The sequence below is a fragment of the Remersonia thermophila genome, chromosome 5 (genome assembly GCF_042764415.1).
Source record: "Remersonia thermophila strain ATCC 22073 chromosome 5, whole genome shotgun sequence".
Lineage (NCBI taxonomy): Eukaryota > Fungi > Ascomycota > Sordariomycetes > Sordariales > Chaetomiaceae > Remersonia > Remersonia thermophila.
This window is the reverse complement of record NC_092221.1, coordinates 1,638,262-1,655,918: the sequence shown is the minus strand read 5'-3', so window position 1 is coordinate 1,655,918 and position 17,657 is coordinate 1,638,262. Positions and strand designations below refer to the sequence as shown.

The 17,657-nt window shown below is 58.8% G+C and overlaps 3 protein-coding genes across 3 annotated transcripts; all 3 read right to left on the bottom strand.

Moving 5' to 3' along the window:
• VTJ83DRAFT_5674 (uncharacterized protein) lies at nucleotides 1-990 on the bottom strand (the record flags this gene model as incomplete). The annotated part of the gene is made up of 1 exon (XM_071012300.1): nucleotides 1-990. The coding sequence occupies one exon, from the start codon at nucleotides 988-990 to the stop codon at nucleotides 1-3; it is 990 nt and encodes a 329-aa protein (XP_070865049.1).
• A 10,390-nt stretch (nucleotides 991-11,380) lies between these two features.
• Nucleotides 11,381-13,848, bottom strand: VTJ83DRAFT_5673 (uncharacterized protein; the record flags this gene model as incomplete). Its single annotated transcript, XM_071012299.1, has 3 exons — nucleotides 11,381-12,279; nucleotides 12,336-12,748; nucleotides 12,803-13,848. 3 exons carry the CDS (start codon nucleotides 13,846-13,848, stop codon nucleotides 11,381-11,383), a joined length of 2,358 nt encoding a protein of 785 aa, XP_070865048.1.
• A 392-nt stretch (nucleotides 13,849-14,240) lies between these two features.
• Nucleotides 14,241-15,994, bottom strand: VTJ83DRAFT_5672 (uncharacterized protein; the record flags this gene model as incomplete). Its single annotated transcript, XM_071012298.1, has 3 exons — nucleotides 14,241-14,470; nucleotides 14,811-15,825; nucleotides 15,893-15,994. The coding sequence occupies 3 exons, from the start codon at nucleotides 15,992-15,994 to the stop codon at nucleotides 14,241-14,243; spliced, it is 1,347 nt and encodes a 448-aa protein (XP_070865047.1).
• Nucleotides 15,995-17,657: the final 1,663 nt, after the last annotated feature.

The following is a 17,657-nucleotide window of genomic DNA, read 5'->3' as shown; positions in this document are numbered from 1 at the left end:
TCAGTTGAGCAGGAAAGAAAGCGAAGCCTTGGCCGACTTCTTCTCGTTGCTCTCGTCATCCCGAGGGCTGGGGGCGTAGTAGGAGTGATACCCCGAGCTCGGCCTGCGGGCGCGGGCGGCGGGGTACGGCTCCCAGCGCGATGATCCGCGGCCGATGGGAGTGGTTGGCGCCGTGCTGATGTAGCGGCTCTGAGGCGAGCAGACGGGCGCGGTCAGGGTCTCGGAGGACCGGCGGATGGGACCGGGCCCGTAGCTGTGGCTGGTGTAGGTGGGCGTCGGGGGCGGGAGGAGGCAGCCGCCGGCCGGAGGGGTGGGCGGCGGGGCCGAGTAGAGGAGCGGCGGCAGCGGGAGCGTGACCGGCGAGCAGGACGCCGACGCGGGGCGCGACATGCTCCAGGTCGAGCCGCTGTCGGAGATGAGAGACGGAGGCCGCTCCGACTCGAACGAGGAGCGGGCGCGGGCGGCGGCCGACTCAAAGATGGAGGTGGAATCGTCGTGACGGTACGGGAGGTCGAGGGGGACCGGAGGAAGGATGCCGCGGCGCTCGGGGAGGGCGGGAAGGGCCGGCGAGGGAGTGCTCATCGGGTAAGGCTGGTGTTGTTGCTGCTGCTGCTGCTGCGGCTGCCTTTGGCGGTCGTGGCCGGCCTCTTGCCTCTTGGACGTCTCCTTGCGCTTGGCGCCGTTCCACCAGTTCTTGATCTGGTTGTCGCTGCGGTTGGTGCCCAAGTTCCGGGCGATCTGGGCCCACCGTTGACCGCACTCGGCGACCATCCTCATGATCTGACGGCCCTCTTCGTCTGAGATGGGTGTGCGGTTGAGCCCGGGCTTGAGGTGTTGGGTGTACCTCTCACGGCACTGCTTGGCCGAACGGATGCCCATGCCTCCGGCGATGCGAGTCCAGTTCGACCCATAGGCGGCGTGCAGCTCCAGGAGGAGCATGTCCTCCTTGCTCTCCCAGTTCCTCTTGTTGAGCGACGACTCCGCCAACATGGTTGCGGTTGTGTGGTGGTGGTCGGTGAGGAGGGTGGTGTTGGAGGAGGAGGGAGACGGGATGGGATGGGATGGCTGTGCCGTCAAGTGTGATGTAAGGAGTGGTGATGGTGAAGACGATGGAAGAGAAGATGAAGACAAGCCGAAGAAGAGGAGGGAGACGTCGATGCTTTTATGATGTCGGATGGAGATCGACTTGGATCGATATACGCATGGACGTTGGTTACCGAGAGGATGGATGCGCGGGGGGAGGGGCGTGAGGACCATCATATACATACCTGGGTCCGTTGCACTAGGGTGCGGATACATACGCCAGACAATGGCACAGGCTCGTGGGGACTCAATAGCGAACCTGGTGCAGCCGCTCGTGGGTCGTTTGAGACGATCGAATAACGCTATTAGGGTGGATCCAATCCCTCCCTCCCTTGCCCCCCCCCCCCCCCCCCTCCTCCCCTCCCCCAGGCGGCATCAGGGGGTGGGTGACAGGGACCTGGGTGTAGGGGTAACAAGACAACATGGGATCGCCCCCCCCTCCCGACCTTTTCCAGGGTCCCCCGTTTCCCATCGCCGCTGCCAAGCAGCGTCTCCTTCATGAGAGATGAGGCTGGCTGGCGTAACGGATGGCATGCGTGAAGGAGAGGGTTCCGAGCTCGGTACTCCGTACATACGTAACGTACATACCTGACACTCGCAATTTCTGACCCTTACATACATACATACAGTACATACATACACAGACCGAACGGTGGATGTTTTGCCTCGTGGCGTATGGGGCCCTGTGGGTTCAACAGCTCGTTCTGGACGTTTCCTGTCTGCCCCCTCCCTCTCTCTCTTTGTCTCTCTCACGGCGATGCCGGCCAACGGTCCCCCATACCCGATAACCGAACAACAGTTCTATAGTGTACGAACCCCTCGTCTCGTGTCGTCAAACGCCTCTCTTCCCACGTGTCGGCGTCCCCTTTCCAAGTTCCACATTCGTTCCTGTGGGAACCCGAACGAAGCCGACGATAGGTGAAGAGCATTCCCGACTAGGACAAGCCTGCGGGCTGAGCCAGCCGGTCTGATGAGGATCCCGACTCAGGGTGTCATCGGCTCGCTTGCTGAGGACAGCAGCATCCGCCCTCTATCATCATGAGTTGTGCAACACGGAGAGCATGAATCATGGACTCCTCCGACAAGTGCGGAGCGGGGAACAAGCTCCTCCCGCGCAGCTGTGTGGCCGCCATGGGAAATGAGGCGAGAGCGCAAACACCACCAGCCTGGGACATCACGGGGCTACAGGCACGCCAATCCCATACCAAAAAAGCACCATGAGGTAGCGTGCTGAAGATCCAATATGGGTGCGGCAGCTCCCATATCAGGAGCCATGGCCCTGGTACCAATCCCGTTCCTTTGGGAAATGCTGTCGAAACCTTTTGGTCGGCACTTGCAGTAAAAAAGGGAGCGCCGATGGTACGCTGGTAGCGTTTTAGGGGGACATAGGCGAGACGGGACGCAGGGCGCCCTCGCTTGTGAACGGCACTTTCAACCGCGCATGTCTAGAGCTGGTAGCAGCGGCGTGGGCTCGCCGTCGCGGGCTGATCTCGACATCCCCCATGTCCTTAGCAGAGCTGCGATATAGCCCAACCTCTTCACCCCCCCCCCCCCCCCCCGCCCCCCCAAAAAGACCCGCTCTACGCTTTGCACGCAAAAGGGCTGCCACGCACGAGGTCCTGCGCAACAGCATAGACACGGGAAAAAGCAAAAGCAAAACACGTTGTTGGGTCGCGGTCAGCCCTCCGCACTCCGTAGCCCGGCTTCGATCTCTCTCAGCGCATCCTCTCCCGCCCTTTGCGCAAATATTGCCTCGCCTCGGCACCCGGCTTCTGGTTACCGGCGTGACACCGGGCTTCCTTGGCGAGGGATGATTCGCTCGCTCCACCAGAGCAAGGCAGAGAGAGAGAGAGAGAGAGAGACAGCAGGCCGATGTTGTTGCTGTGTTGGGAGTGCCGGATGGTCCGTCGGGCCCGTACGATACGGTACGGGGTCCAAAACGGATGGGGGCAATAGGTACTGTCTAGAGTCATGAGCTCGTGGCGACCGATGGGATCTGCCGCGAGAGCCACGCGCTGCCCCGGGTCCAGATCGCCCGCCCGATGAGATTAGGAGTGGGGTTTCTTCGCTTTTTTCTTCAGCTTTGGTGGTCTCCCTTCCCGGGGATCCCCCGGCGGGCAAATCCCAGGACTGAGGGACCCAGCGAGCCGGACCGTGCTGATCCTTGCGGGTGGCTTCCCAGCGACCCATCCACTTGGGTTCGCGGCCGGGTAAAAAGTGCAGCTCCCGGGGTGCATTGACCTGTAACGGCGCTTAGCTTCCCAGAACCGGCGGTGCTCTGTGCGCCAAATCCCCCCTGCATCCCGCTCCACCTGGTGTGTTGTGCGTGTGTCGTTTCTCGCTCATTCCGTGTGCTGATTCGCGCAGAAACAAGACCCCTCACCCTCCTGCCCCTCCCCCTTTTCCAGTCTGGCCCCTTCCCTCTACCACCAAGCTTCTGCCCCATAACTACTTGTACAAGCGAGGTTGATGTTGATGGAACTCTTGTGTCACAGGTTGAGATAACGATGGTGTTTGATGTTTAGGCGAACAAGGTTGAAGATCGATGTTAACGATCGCCACCTCGTGGTGGCGGAGCAGCGTGGCCCAACTGCTCGTCCGTATTTGCACACGGTACCTGTACAAGTATTGTCACGGAGCGTTCAGGTACTGTATACATCGGTCATTGTAGTTCACTCCCAAGGCAGGGGACGGCTCCCGCCAGTACGTACGAACACGATCCGCTGGCCGACACGTGGGAGAAGAAAAATGGTTCCAGGTTGCTTAGGGGCTGGTTGGCTTGGCCCGTGATGGTGGTATGTACGTATATCGGAACGGAGCATGTACCTTAGTGAACGGTTGCTAGCCAAGCATCGCAGCCCGCTACTTGGCGGGATGGCAGACGTGTATGTACTATACTTTGTACATACCTCCGAGATGGAAGTTGGAAATTGGGATGACGCCAATCCGAACTATCGATGCGTGGTCTCAAAATTGAATTCCCGTCTCCGACCTGCGGGGGGAGGAATGTACCAAGGTACCAAACTCAGGTACTAAGCTCCTCCTTGCGTACCTACCTTACCTCAGGTGCCTTCCTTAGTGAGGGATTGATCTCTCTTGTAGGTGGTCTGTGCCTCTCGGTTGATTTGTTTTTTTTTCTCCGAAGCAAGAGCAATGAGGCACGTTGGGCCTCCCACCTCGCCCACTCAAACTACGGTATGTACATACACAGACGAAACAGGTGCGATGCCTCATTGCCCCACCGCCCTAAGCCATGCTCCGTTAGTGCAAGGCATCTCACTCGCACATGGCAACTTGGGTTCAGGTATCCACAGCAATGGCAACCGGCACTGGAAGCAAGCACTCAACCTGCTTCGTATGTGCTGTGGTAAGTATGTACGAAGTATGCATAAGAAAATCCTCGAGAGACTGCAAACGTCTTCCCTTTTCCCTTTCTGACCCTCACGCCGCTTTTTCCTGCATTTCCTGCATCCGGCACCTGAACTCCATCGCTGCCTCCCGCCTGTCAGTGGACATGGAGCAGTCAGCTGCCTTCTCAGCATCCCCACCTTGTCCTGGTCCCAATGTAACAGCAACACGCTTCTCTTTCTCTCTCTCCCCCCCCCCCCCCCCTAAGCCATCCCCGGGCCATCATGACCAGCGCCAGAACCACCGCAAACCACTAAGAAAACTGCCAAGCAACACCATGTTACCTTCCATAACCCCTTGTTGTCGCGCAACTAGTGTAGCCATTTCACCCTATCCTATTTCTCATCTCTCATCTATTTCCTCACTGGGATGCCAGATCGTGGGCACACACACACACACACACACATGCACTCCCACACAGGCACGCGCAATACCAGGGGTTGGGACCAACAAAAGTTCCCATCGGTGCGATCGTGAGCAAGGCCTTCGCGCAAGCACACCCACACGGCCCCGTCCCGTGCAGCTTCGCCTGCATGATCGTCCCGCCCGCCCCAGCCTTCCCATTCGCCAACCACACCGTCGTCACCCGCGTCCTGTTCCAATCCGCTGAGCCGTGTCCCCCTCCCACTCCTTGGTCTTGCTCACGGGAGGCGGCCAGCACCAAGCAACACAACCCCTCGAGACACAGCGAGTCGTCGGACCACACGTCTCCACGTTGAGCTTGTGCACAACCAAGACGCTGATCCCGCTCGCCAGACGGCTCGGCGGAACCGTCTTTTAGGACCCGCGGGATCAGGGTGTGGCCGTCACGCTCTGCCGCTGCTCTTCCTGCTGTTGCCCCAGGCCCCTTGGCCTGCTGCAAGATTGGAAAAACCGTTGGCGATATGAGGGCATGCTGCTAGCTGCTGGCTAGCAGGCGCCCGGCGACGCGGTCGGGCGCCCGCGGAGAGGACGGGCCTCTCATGTGTGTCACCACACGAGGAATTAGGTCGCCAGACCGTTAAGGCTGGGCTATGGCGTGCCGGTAATCCCGGCGGCTCGGGCACCACATGCGGCCAAACCCCGACTCGGCGACCTGGACGTCCCAGAAGGGGAGTGATCTGCCCGTTCACGCAGCCTTGACGCAAAAACCGTTGTCACAAACAGCGCTGGGAACGGGGCTTCCCAATGATGGGCCCGTGGGATCTTCAGGTGGCGCGCCCCATCCGCCGTCCGGGGCTCCGTTGCCGGTACGTACCCGAGTTGTTAACCGTTCCTGGCGAATCCAAGCGAACCCGCTCATTAGCTGCGACTTGCGCCCCGTGCACGGTCCCGTGATTGGACGGCCTGGCTCGTACCGTCAGATTACGCACCGGATACACTGTAACGGTCCTGTCCATACGCTCTCATACGACGTACCGTATCGTGACGTACCACCCTGTTTCTCCATCCCAGCTCAGCCGTTCCTGCGAGTCAGGAGACGCGTGACATGAACTCTCCGTCTCTTTGGTGTTGATTCCCCTTTCCAGGTACATGGGGCGCGGGACCCGGGGGGGTCTTGCGGCTGGCCACGTTTTGTATCAGGGCAAGTGAAATCCTACCCAAACCCGGTCGGCATGCAATAACACGTACATTATCGAACAGCGAGGTCTCAAAATAGAAGAACACGGTTCCATTCATGATCTCCTCTGTCCCGATTTTGCTCCCAACGCTATGCTCAGCAACCGCTCATGGCGTGGGTCTGCATGAATATCGATGCGATCTGAATGTTGACACGAACAACGTTTACAGCAAACGAGTGGCGTTTTCGCGGTCGAGACACACGCTCCGGCGGCGGGGGGGGGGGGTTCCAACACAGCGTTGAGAAGGGGAGAGAGGCACGTTAAGCGTCAACGCTAGCTCATCAACTGCCCCTGCCGGGAAACAACTGACAAATCTCGTCCCTTTTGAAGCTCCACCGGACGCACCAACAACGCGGACATGCAAGCCCGCCCGCAAGCCCCCAGCCATCTCGAGAACACGATTGGATCGTCGACTTCAGCGCGGACCCCTGTCCAGCTCAAACTCGCAGAGCCGCCTGGGACGACAGCATGCGGGCTGCTGCGAGCAAGTCGCCGACCCTCCGAATCTGGACAGACCTGCACACAACCTCAAACGAGGAGGGAGCGAATCCCTCCCGCTTTCAGTCAAAGCCTTGCTCGAGGCTGGCGCGGACGCAGCGGCCCTCCAGGCACAGCTCCTTTTGGCCCAAATCAACCATCAAGGACTTCGCCTTGCCGATGCTGAGATACGGTGGAGGCGCTCCTGGTCCTCATTGGCAAGGAAGGCCTCTCTCCTCTCCTTGCCGGCCTCGCGGCTCCAGCTCCGCCCGCCCGTTCACAGGCGACCCCGAGACATCAGGGCTGCTCAACGGTCGGTGGATCTCATGGCCGCCTGGTGGGATCAGGCGATGGTTTGTGCTGGTGAAGGGAGCCCATCTCGCGCACCACCGAGGGTGTCAGGGTTGACGACGGGGTGCAACGCCTGACTGGTTTTGTTTGGGAAATGCTCTTCGCTCCTTGTCGGCCGAGATGCTTGTTGCTCTAGCCCCTCAGGTTGTGATACCTACCTCAGCTTTGGCTTGGGGGGTCCTTTGCTCAACTGCCGATTCCCTCGCCGGCTGAGCACCTGAGAGCGCGGATTTCTGACGTGGCTCCTGCAGTTCGGGGGTGCAAGGACCGGTTCGCAGGCTGTTGTCCCCCTCTTCTCCGGTCACCACCGTCAATCACTTCCACCAACGAGCTGTCGCGGAGCACCAAGTACTGTGTAGAGATTAGGCGATGCAGCCGTTACCCAGCATGGGGGGGGGGGGGGGAGGAGGAGGAGGGGGCGTGAGAAGGGCCCGGAAGTTCCTTCCAGGACGCCACCGCCAACGGGGAACAGCGAGGGCTCGATCCGGCATTGTCGTTTGCGCCAACGGACCAGCGATCCCGCCCGCCTCCAGCTTCGCCTTTCCAGGCCCATCGCCCATACCCCCCTCCTTTTCGCCTCTCTTCGCTCCCCCTTCCAACTGCCTACAAACCTGTCCATTGGCGTCTTGGCTTCTTACTCGCTTGACGCTGTGGGAACTCACTGGTCCCTGTCTCTCATTCATGACGCGACCTGCCATGTCTTCCGGTTGGAGCAGGTGCTGTACGGGCGCCAATCCTGCACCATCTGGGACGTTGGAGGGTGAAACACGGAACGAGAACGGTAGGATCCTCTCTTCACTCGCCGATTGATAACGCCGACTTGCTTCCCTGAGACCCTGATGTGGGTAGATTCTGCATCTTTGCACATTATGCGTGCAGTCCGTACGCCACCCACCAGCCTGCTCAGCTCATGCGAGCGGGGCGCATGCCGCATCATGGCGTATCTACCTAACGTGGACAATGGCAAACTGCAACCGAGGTCGCTGCCATGATGAGGGCGGCGCGGAGGTGGAGAGAGATAGGAAGAAAAAAAAAAAAAAGACAGAGACAGAGAACGCACTCCAATATGGATCGTGCCTTTCTTGGAACTTTGGCTCACAAGCTCGCCTTCGCGGCTGGAGCAGAGGCTGCAACATGACACTTCTGGACCGGTAGCATGGTGGTCAGCTCATGCCGCGGCACGCTCCGGCCGATGATGGTGGTGTGGTGCGCCCGCTGAGAGTCACAAACAGCTCTTCCCCCTCCCAGTCAACCCTCTTTTTTTTTTTGCTCAGATCTTGTCTGCTTGCCCTCCGCGCTCAGCACACTTTGCTTTTTCTTGCTAGGCTAGCAGGACCGCTGATGGTCGATCCAGGAAGACAGACGTATGCCCTACCAGAGCTTTGAGCAACGGAGGGGAGGAGGGGGGGGGGGGGGGTTGTGATAGGGCGTGATGCCGAGCTGAGGATCGAGAACAACGTGGGAGCTACCGAGACAAGTGGGGCAAACAACGGGACGGAAGACACCAGGCGTATGGAAGGCGCCTCCATAAGACAAAGTGTAAGGATCTTGTCGCCGAATGTGTAGGACGTCGGCCCGGCACGCACACGCACATGTCTGAGGCGAGAAGGTTAGGCCGGTCAACGGAGGATGGTAAAGTATGGAATGTTGGATAGAGGCCGGCGTGGAGTTCTCTGAAGGGTACATACAGACGGCAGTTGGTCCGTTAGTAAGTTTCAGTTGCGCGAGTTGAACGGCGCCCCCCCCCCCCCCCCCCCCCCCCCCGGTCTTCGGTGCGGCCGCGCGCCTGTAACAGCAGAACAAGGCCGTGTGTATCATTGTCATTTGCCGACGGAGGTTCTGGTTTACTCGACGGGCGCCGAACTCGGACCCAACTCGGACTGATACTCGGATTTGCCACCAGCATTGTCCCTGCTGATGACAAACAGAGATCATGCAGGCGAAGAACCTGTTGCGCAATACGAGGGGCCAGGTTCGAGAGGGGCCCTTGAAGGTATTCGAAATGGCATGGCGAAGAGAAGGTTGGAGTGAGAGAGGCCGGGGGCCTCTTTGAGAAAGGAGACCATCACGTGCTCATCCGGACGAACTATCTCCTTGACTTACACCAACCTGACTACTCAACCGGGTAACTAGTACCTACCTACCGAGTAGGTAGGGTAGGTACCTAAACATTCCAAGCGCTAGACGACGATATGATGGAAAACAAAAAGCTTCCTGGACTGGCTGGGCCTTGTGCATGCTACACTGGGATGACCACCTACGAACTGGACGTCCGGGAGGTGAAGCAAGCTTTGGTTGGATTGCCAGACCCGGAAGAAGGCAGCAGGGTGGTAGGAAGCTCCCCCATTCAGAACGCCCTTTTCCAACCGTCGCGAGAAACACATCCTTGGTCGTCAATTTCCCGAGTTCCTCGCTCGCAGGGATATCAAAGGTGCCTAGGAAGAGACCGAGGTACACAGGGAGCGGCGCGAGATGCATCGCATTGGCACAAACACGATTCGTTTCTCCACGGGAAAGACGCAATGTTTGGCCCATGGGATGGTCCCTGACGCTTATCGAGGTGTGTACATAGGTTCGTTTTCCCAGGCAGGTTGCCAATGGCCAGGTACGGTGGCGTACACCCTAGATGCGCCGATAGCATAGGGCTCGGTGGTTCTGAAGCCTAGAACTCCCAACCTCTTTGACAAAGTGGTCACGGGCTGGCCACCACCGTTGGCCCCCTTGCTTTTTTGTGTTTTTTCTTTCCTCTCTTGTCACGATGGACATGCGAAGGACAGACTGGGGGACCCTTTGCAACGCACATGAAGCCCGCCCATGGTAGCTCCGAGAACAACAGCTCAGCCCGGGTCTGGAACAGGTCGTCCTCGTTCCTGATCGTGATGTCTAGGAACGAGGACCGAGTGCGTTTGGTACCTGGATTGAACAACAAAAACCCCCCCATGGAAGCTGTCCGGGTTTGCCGTGCATGCTCGATAACTAGCTACTTTGTTTCTGGGCATCTTTCTCTGCATGTCTCACTTACACCCGTGCCCCATCCCCCTGTCAACCGCTTCCCGGGCATGTGTTCTCCGTCCACGGGGATGTCTCAGGCCGCACTTCGGCGACCTCGCTTTCGCTGGGTCCTGCAGGTGCGTGTACTTCGGCGACCAGCTGGGGTAAAAGTGAGACAGAGAGAGCATGGAAAACCGCGTGGCCTGCTGCCGATCCTGAGGTCTGAGATGCCACGGGCGGACATGACGCTGGAAGAAGCGACGCGCCCGCCGTCGAACGTCAACGTTGGAAGCCCGATCCCACAAGACATGTTTCTGGGCCAACAGATGTGAAACGGCCACCAGGAGGTGTCTGACTTCCTGATGCAAAAAAATTTAATGAAAGGAGGGCAAGCCAGCGCCGCCGTTTTTCCATCGCCTCTGGGCACGTGGGACGGTGGCGGCCTCTCCCGTTCCGAGGCTTGACGTCTTCGCTACGTTCACGTCCCTGGTCGCCGCCGTCGTCGTCGTTGTCGTCGCCGTGGGCTGGATGTCTGGAATGGCACACCATCTCAGCCTCCTCTGTATCCTTGCCACCCCTTTGGTGTGGTGTTTCCGAAGGAGGGTGGCGAGGACGTGGTCTGGAACCCGCGGAAAGGGTATCTCTATCGCTCGCGGGATCGTCTTGATGCAAACCACCTTTCTTCCCATCGAGGAACAATGATAACCTGTACACGGCAGCGAAAAGCCAGAAGGCTTATCCTTATCTCAATGGTCTGTCACCCGCCGCGCAGGAGCATGCTGCTGTTGCTTGCCGCGTCGAGACGTCACACCTTCTGGCGCTCTCAGAGGCTGGCAAGATGGGTCCCCAACTCCCTCCAGACACACCCTAAACCATCTCTCTCCGTCTCCAGCGGGATTGGCTGCACGGGATCGAAAGACACGGGGCGACGAGAAGCGCCGATGATGTCCTCGATGCACAGGCTCCTGTGCCATTGGGTTGACTCCGAGGAGAAATTGCCACCCAACCACATTGCGGCTGGAACATTCTCCTCCAGGGCTGGTGTGCAACGGAAAGGACCCAGAGAATGTCATGAGCAGTAAGTAGCAAGTATGTAGGAGTGTAGAATGCGGAGCGTGACGAAAATGGGCCAGTCTCTTCGGGCACGATTGCACGTTTTTCATGAACGCGGAGCCGGGGTGGACCCCTTTTTGTTGATGAGAAGGTTGACCTTGATGTTGGACATTGTATTGACTCGGCATTTCACCGAAGGGTTGGTTCTTGGTACGGAGGAGTAGAATGCAAGGCATCAGAAATGGGCAGTTGGCCCTGTTCTCCCTCTGGTGTTTCCCCGTCCGATCTCGTCTTGCCTTGGACAAGACTCCACGCGCCTTCTCAGATATCACAACAGCAGGAAGCCGGCGCCTTTGTGGTTCATCTCACCAGTTCGCGGCAAGCTAGCCCGACATGACGCTCACATCATGGCACCCCTACTTAGTACCATCTCCCTTCCCACGCTCAGCGCGACCAGCGTCTTTGCTCTCCTTCGCCTCGCCCCGCCAATGAACAGTCTCGACAGAGGCAGAACTCTTGAGCGAGCGCTGTGTATGGCGAGGACGCATGTACAACCCGTCCTCTTCTTCAGCTGTTCCAGAGGGAGCATCGGTGAGCCCGAACAGGAACCGCTGGGCTCCGGACCGTGTTGTCGTCGGCTTTGCTCCTTTTGCTGAGCTCTCCTGGGCGCGCGCCGTGATCAATGTTGGGACGTCAGGGGACACAGGCGACGTCACGGTCAAGACTTCCTCCCCTTTCTCAAACGAGTAGCACCGTCTAGGAATGGGCTTGTTTGACTCCAGGTTGTGCGACAGATCCTGGAACGAGCGATGGTCTCGCTTGATTTTCAACCGGGGCAATATCAGTTTCGTATTCTTGTGTTGGCGGGGCTTCGACGCTGACTGCTTGTTTATTACAGCTTTACTCTTCCGTTCCTTCCGCTTCCCTGCGAATGACAACCCGGATGGCTCTGGCTCTGAGCTAGACGAGCTCAACAACGCTGGGCCGCCCGTCAAGGTTGGAATCGAGTGGGAATGGGGATGGGCCCCGTTGGCTGGATGACCAGGGATGCTGCCATCGATAATCGGCCAAGTCGGCCCATCTCTTGAAGCCTCTGTAGGCATGATGAGCGCTGAAGGATTGCCATCCTCGGGCATCTCCCGGTCGCTGTTGTGCAGCCCAGAGGTGTTGTGTGCCCGGATGATGACCGGAGGCGCCCTCACTCGGCCTTGTGTACGGGTTTGGTGCCGGGCCTTTGCCTCTTCGTATTCGCGCTGCTCCAGAATGCGGCTCACTGAGACGTCGTTTGTTGAGTCGAGAATTCGAGGGATGGCACCTTGGATAAATCAACAGGAAGAACACATATGACATACGAGATTCACGGGCGCTTACCCAGTGTCCGGTAGCTGCTCGTAGCCTCGGTGAGGTCCGGCGGCTCTGGCGACGACGAAGATTGCCTGCTGCGTCCCGGATTGTCTGGGGCCTGCGGTTCTGATGGCCTGTTGATGCGCCTCACCCTAGCTTGAAACCGCTTACTCCCGGCCCGGTCAACAAGACTCCCTTGTCGAACGAGGGCGACGCTGGCGACGCCGTCCTGGCTCTCTTTGGCGAGAGCGAGTTCCAGGCGCTTGATTTCAGCCTTGTATGTCTCGGCTGTCTCCATCCACTCCTCGCTCATGCCGCGGAACTGATCGAGCTCTCGTTCTCTCAGGTCCTTGAGCTCGGCGAGCTTCTCCTCGGTGTCGCGCAGTCTCTGCGTGAGGCGGTAGAAGCCCTCGATCAAGGAGAAAACGCAGGAGTCGTAGCTAGAACCGTTATCAAACAATCCATCCGGGGAATCAAGACCTAAGAAAGCTCACCTCGAACTAAGCGGCGTATCGGGCCCTTTTCTCGCCATCACTGCCCCCAGCCTCTCAACCGTCCGCATCAACATAGGGTTACACCATGTCCCCTCCCCCTTTGACCCTTCGGGTCCCCTTCCTCGGCCCATCTCCCGTCCCTCTCTGTCACAGACGCGGTGGCCAGTGTACCCATCACTATCTGACCCGTAGTCAACCTCCGTTAACGGTAGCATAGCCAGCGGTGCGGGAGGGTGTATCCCGGGCTCCCTGACCAGGTTCGGATTGCTGAATGCCGTCTCGACCGGTGACGTTGGGGATCTGAGGTCATTACGGATGCCATGGCTGGAAGGGTTAGCTCTCGCAGCGGGCTTTTGTGCGCAGGCGCTGCCGGCTTTGGCGCCCTTGAGGCTGAGGAAACTGGAGACAGAGCGGAGGGTGGCGCTGGCCGACTTCTGGTGCAGGCTGCGGGATGGGGACTCGGCGGGGAGCGTGGTCAGAGATTGAGAGGCTATTGGGGGCGTTGGTGTGGGATTGCGGTGGTGATGGCTGAGGCGATGAATCTGGTCGGGGAAGGCGTTGGCTGGCGGCACGGTAGTTGTCAGGAGGGGGTTTCGCAACATCAAGGAGGAGGATGGTGTGGATATGGTAGGGGAAGGGCATTGATCGAGGCTCTGCTTCGCTGCGGCAAGGTTGGCGTTGTTTGAACGAGAAAAAGCGCGGAACCAGCTGGACGGCGCATTTGCGCCTGGATTCTCAGCCATGCTTGAGGAGGGCGAAGTGAGAGGGTTTGGGAAGGGAGACAAGGATCGTGGAGACGGTGCGCGCTGGAATGCGCTGTCGATTGAGTCGAGAAGGGTGCGCAGGTGGGGGCGAGTAGTACGAGTTTGTTGGTTATGGGTTGGCTGGTTGGAATCAGGGAATGAATAGCAAAAGGACACCGAGGGAGTGGAAAAGGGACATGAAATGCAAAGGCAAAACGCCCTGGGTGGGAGTTGGGAACAAGAACAATCGCCCGGCAGAGAAAGAAGAGACTTGGGCAGTTTTCCGGGAAAGAGAAACAACATGAAAGTAAACAGAGGAAGGCGGAAGATGTGGGGAGGGGGGAGAAGGAGGTATGTGTGTGTGTGTGTGTGTGTGTGTGTGTGTACCTTACAACTTTCTAGGTGAGAACACGACAGGATCGTTATCGCCTTGCAGGGAAACGAGTAGCCGTTGAGAAAGCCTTGCTGCTATCACTTGCACGTCGCCTGGAGACGGGTCCTACTCAATGAACGACCCCAAAAGACACTCACGGATGGAGGTGGTCCATGACTTCAAGACGGAGCCGCCATGCCTGCGTTTCATTGTGAAGGGAGCCCGCCCTCCCCACCGGCAAAGTCGAGTCTGTACTTGACGGCACGCCCATACCACAGCCCGGTTCCCTCCCCTCAGACCTTGATACATCGCATGCATGCTGTCAGTGGAACAGGTCCTCGGCCTTCTGCCGTCTCCTCCCCCTTCCCTCCAGCTTCTCAGCAAAGAGCTCCTTTCCCGCGTTCCCAAACTTTTCTGGGAATAGCTCCCTGACCGTCGGGGCCGTGCCCTTGATGGCGATACCCTGGTCGGGCCCGCGCCGGCTTGCCGCGCCGCGTATGTTGATGCCGCTCGCGCTGGATGGCGCCGTGATTCGATCGGCAAGACTCGCTGCTGTGTCGTCCGTGTCAATAATACCGAGCATTAGAAACCAGGGTCTTGCTAGAGGTGCTGTGATAATGATGGTGTGCGAACAATGCCGCCGTTGATGTTGTTTGCAGGATGGTGCGCTGTTGTGATAATAGTAATAATCATAATAGTAGTCATGATGATGCTTATCGTCATGAGTATCTCCGAAGCCGACGCACTTGCGCGAGCCTCATCTTGGGCGGAGAGACGCGCGCTTGCGCTGGCACGGCCTCCGGTGTAGAGCGGTGCACTTGCACCGGCATCGTTTCAGAGAGTCGGGTAGCGGGCGTTGGAATCGCCGCGGAGAGTGATAGGAGCAACATACTGCTTGTCAAAGCCTTTGTCTCGTGGATCTGGTCCATAACTGCCTTCCCGCCAGGCGCGGCGCCGACCTTTTCGGGGAAGAGCTCCTTGGTCGCTTTGCCGCTGGGTTTGACCTTGTCCGGGAATAGCTCCTTGGTGGGGTTGTCTCGCGACAAACGCTCCTTGATCGAGCGCCCCTTTTCGCGGCTGCGCAGCGCGGCCGCGGCACGCGCCTCTTCGTCCAGATCCATGACCACGTCACTATCGCGGTCCCGGACCGGCGATGCTGACCTGTCGCGGAGACCTGACCCGCCTTTCCCGAGTTTCTCCGGGAAAAGCTCCTTCTCGCGGTTCCGGCGCGGGTGTTCAGAGGGTCGCCGGGAGTCGGAGGAGGCGGATGTCGAGCGCCGGCGCCGCCGAGGGGAGGGCCGGCGCGATCTCCTAGACAGAGCCTCCGCGTCGTCGTCGTAGAGATTGACGTCGAAGGTGTTCCTCTCCTCCTCGTCCTCGTGAGAGTCCCGCCGCCTGTCACCCCTCCGGTCCCTCCTGTTTCGGTCATAGCGACCCCCATCACGGTCCCGATACCTGTTCCGAGGGATGTCTCCTCGCCGCCGGCGCTCTTCCGGGTCATATTCGGGGTGCAGGAGGTAAAAGCGACTACGCTCTGCGGCGCCTGGGGCCTTTCTGTCCGAGACGACGGCAAATCGAATCCGCAGGACGCTGTCGGGTTTCTGCGAGTACCCCTTCGCCGGGATCTCCTCGAGCGGCGGCAGCTGCGTGGGGTCGGAGATCTCGATCGCGGCAAGGGCAACGAGAGCCTCCTGGGCTATCGACTCTCCCTTGAAGATAAAGTTGGCTGAGGAGTCATCGATCCACTCGACGCGGTTGAGCTGGGTCGTGTTGTAATGCTCGGCGAGGTAGCCTTTGACGTCGTCCGGGTTGAACGTGTCCAGCCCTCGGATGTGCACCTTGTATGGCACAACCTCATTTTCCGACGCCTTCCCGTCGTCTTGGCCCTCATCTACCTCGCCAGGTTCCTAAGGGGCGAGTCTCTGGTCAGCGCAAACGCGCCAGGCGCGCTCGGCAAGGGCGGGCGAATCCCACCTGCTCTTCGCCCGTGATGATGTCTTCGGTGTAGGCGAGCGGTATTTGAGAAGCCGGCACATCCTGAACGTCGTCGACGTCCATTTCAATGTCGAGATCCATGGTTGTGAAGGGGGGGGGGGCCTTGGAGCTCGCGACGCGCGAAGCCGATCGGGGACACGATGTTTCGGTGCGTTTGCGCTGGGGCAAGGCGGAAGAGGTTTAATGACGCGGCATTCGTAGTTGTGGATGGCCGAGACTCGAAAAGCACAGCGAAACGGAGAACAATTGCAAGCAAGAGGACGAAGAGGGAATGGATTTGCAGCGGTTGATGAGGGGATGTTGGGTGACAGGGCGGATGGTCGATGCAGTCGCGGCGAGAGGTGAGGTTGGTGGAGGCTGAGGATTGCAGATCCACAAGCCGGCTGCGGTTGGCTCGGTGGAGCCGCACCGGCGGCGGCAGGTGGCCCCACTTTTCGGGCCCCACCTCACGCCTTAAGGTACCTGAGGGACCACGGGCAGTGTCGGCCAAGGCGAAATCGGGTCGGGCCTGGGTTGAGCTGCCGAGACCGGGAGCTTGGGACCAGTGGAGGATCCATCATGGACCGAAACGTCACCTTTGATCCCGTCGATTCTTGCAGGCTGACGGCATTTCTCTGCGGCTCTCAACCTGAAGAAACCATTTCATCTTGTTTCCTTGTTCTCGCGTTCTTCTCTGGTTTTCAGTGATTGGAGTTTTCTTTTTCCTGACGTCGGTAACAACGGCCTACTAAACTGAGCCACCACCCCATGGTTGACTGGTATCCATCCAACCACATGCCCAAACACCACCCAACCTCCCCAAGTTCTTCAATATGGATTCCAGTGGACAATGAACCGGACGCGAAACCCCTTTCAGAAGACGAGCGAGCTGGTGGCTGCGACAGCGCTGGAAACACTTGCCACGCAACACGGCCATTCCCGTTGCCAAACGCTGTGCGACATGACCCCCCCTAGCGATTGGTTCCAGCGGCAGGGCAGTGTTGACAATGACATTGGACCTTGGCCACCAAACCACTTCCTCTTGAGACCAAAAAAGCAGACCGCTTTTTTCTTGTTTCGCGGGACGAACACGTTGGAAAGGAAAAGTGGCTTCCCTGCCCTCTATGAATGCTAGGCCCTGGGATGGCATTGTCATCTTCTCAACACTTCTTCTCTCACGCTCCTTGCCTAGAGCCTGTGGATGACGATGCCCAAACATCTTGTTGAAGACGTCAACACGCTGGTGACAGCTGCTACCCAAGCGGGCCAGCAAGACACAGAGTACGCCATCGAGCCCGGGAAGCCTGAGGCCTGGCGGGCCTTCCGTCGTCAGGCCATCTTGCGTCAGTCACGGTCCACGCGGGAATTACCCAACGGCTCTTCAACTACCGGAGCGACCCCTTATCAAACGACAACGATCACATGTCGGACCGAACCCCTAAGCGACGGTAACGTACAGTCAATTCGACAGAGTGAAGAGGCCCAGGGCCAGGCGACGGCAAAGCGTGCACAACATGCAATCAACAACAGGCTAGGTAGAATCCCGCAACCTCAACAGACACCGACCCGAGTCCCCCGTTCAAGCCTGTCCTGGATATCCCACAACCCAAACAAGATACACCCAAACTTCCTTCCACTGTATCGTGATACGCCGATATCCCCAGCCAAAGAAATCAAAAGACCAAGGAAGAAGCAACAGAAAGAACGCCCCCATCGCCACCAGGCCCCCAGTCTATGATTATCCCCGCCGTCCGCGCGCGTGTGC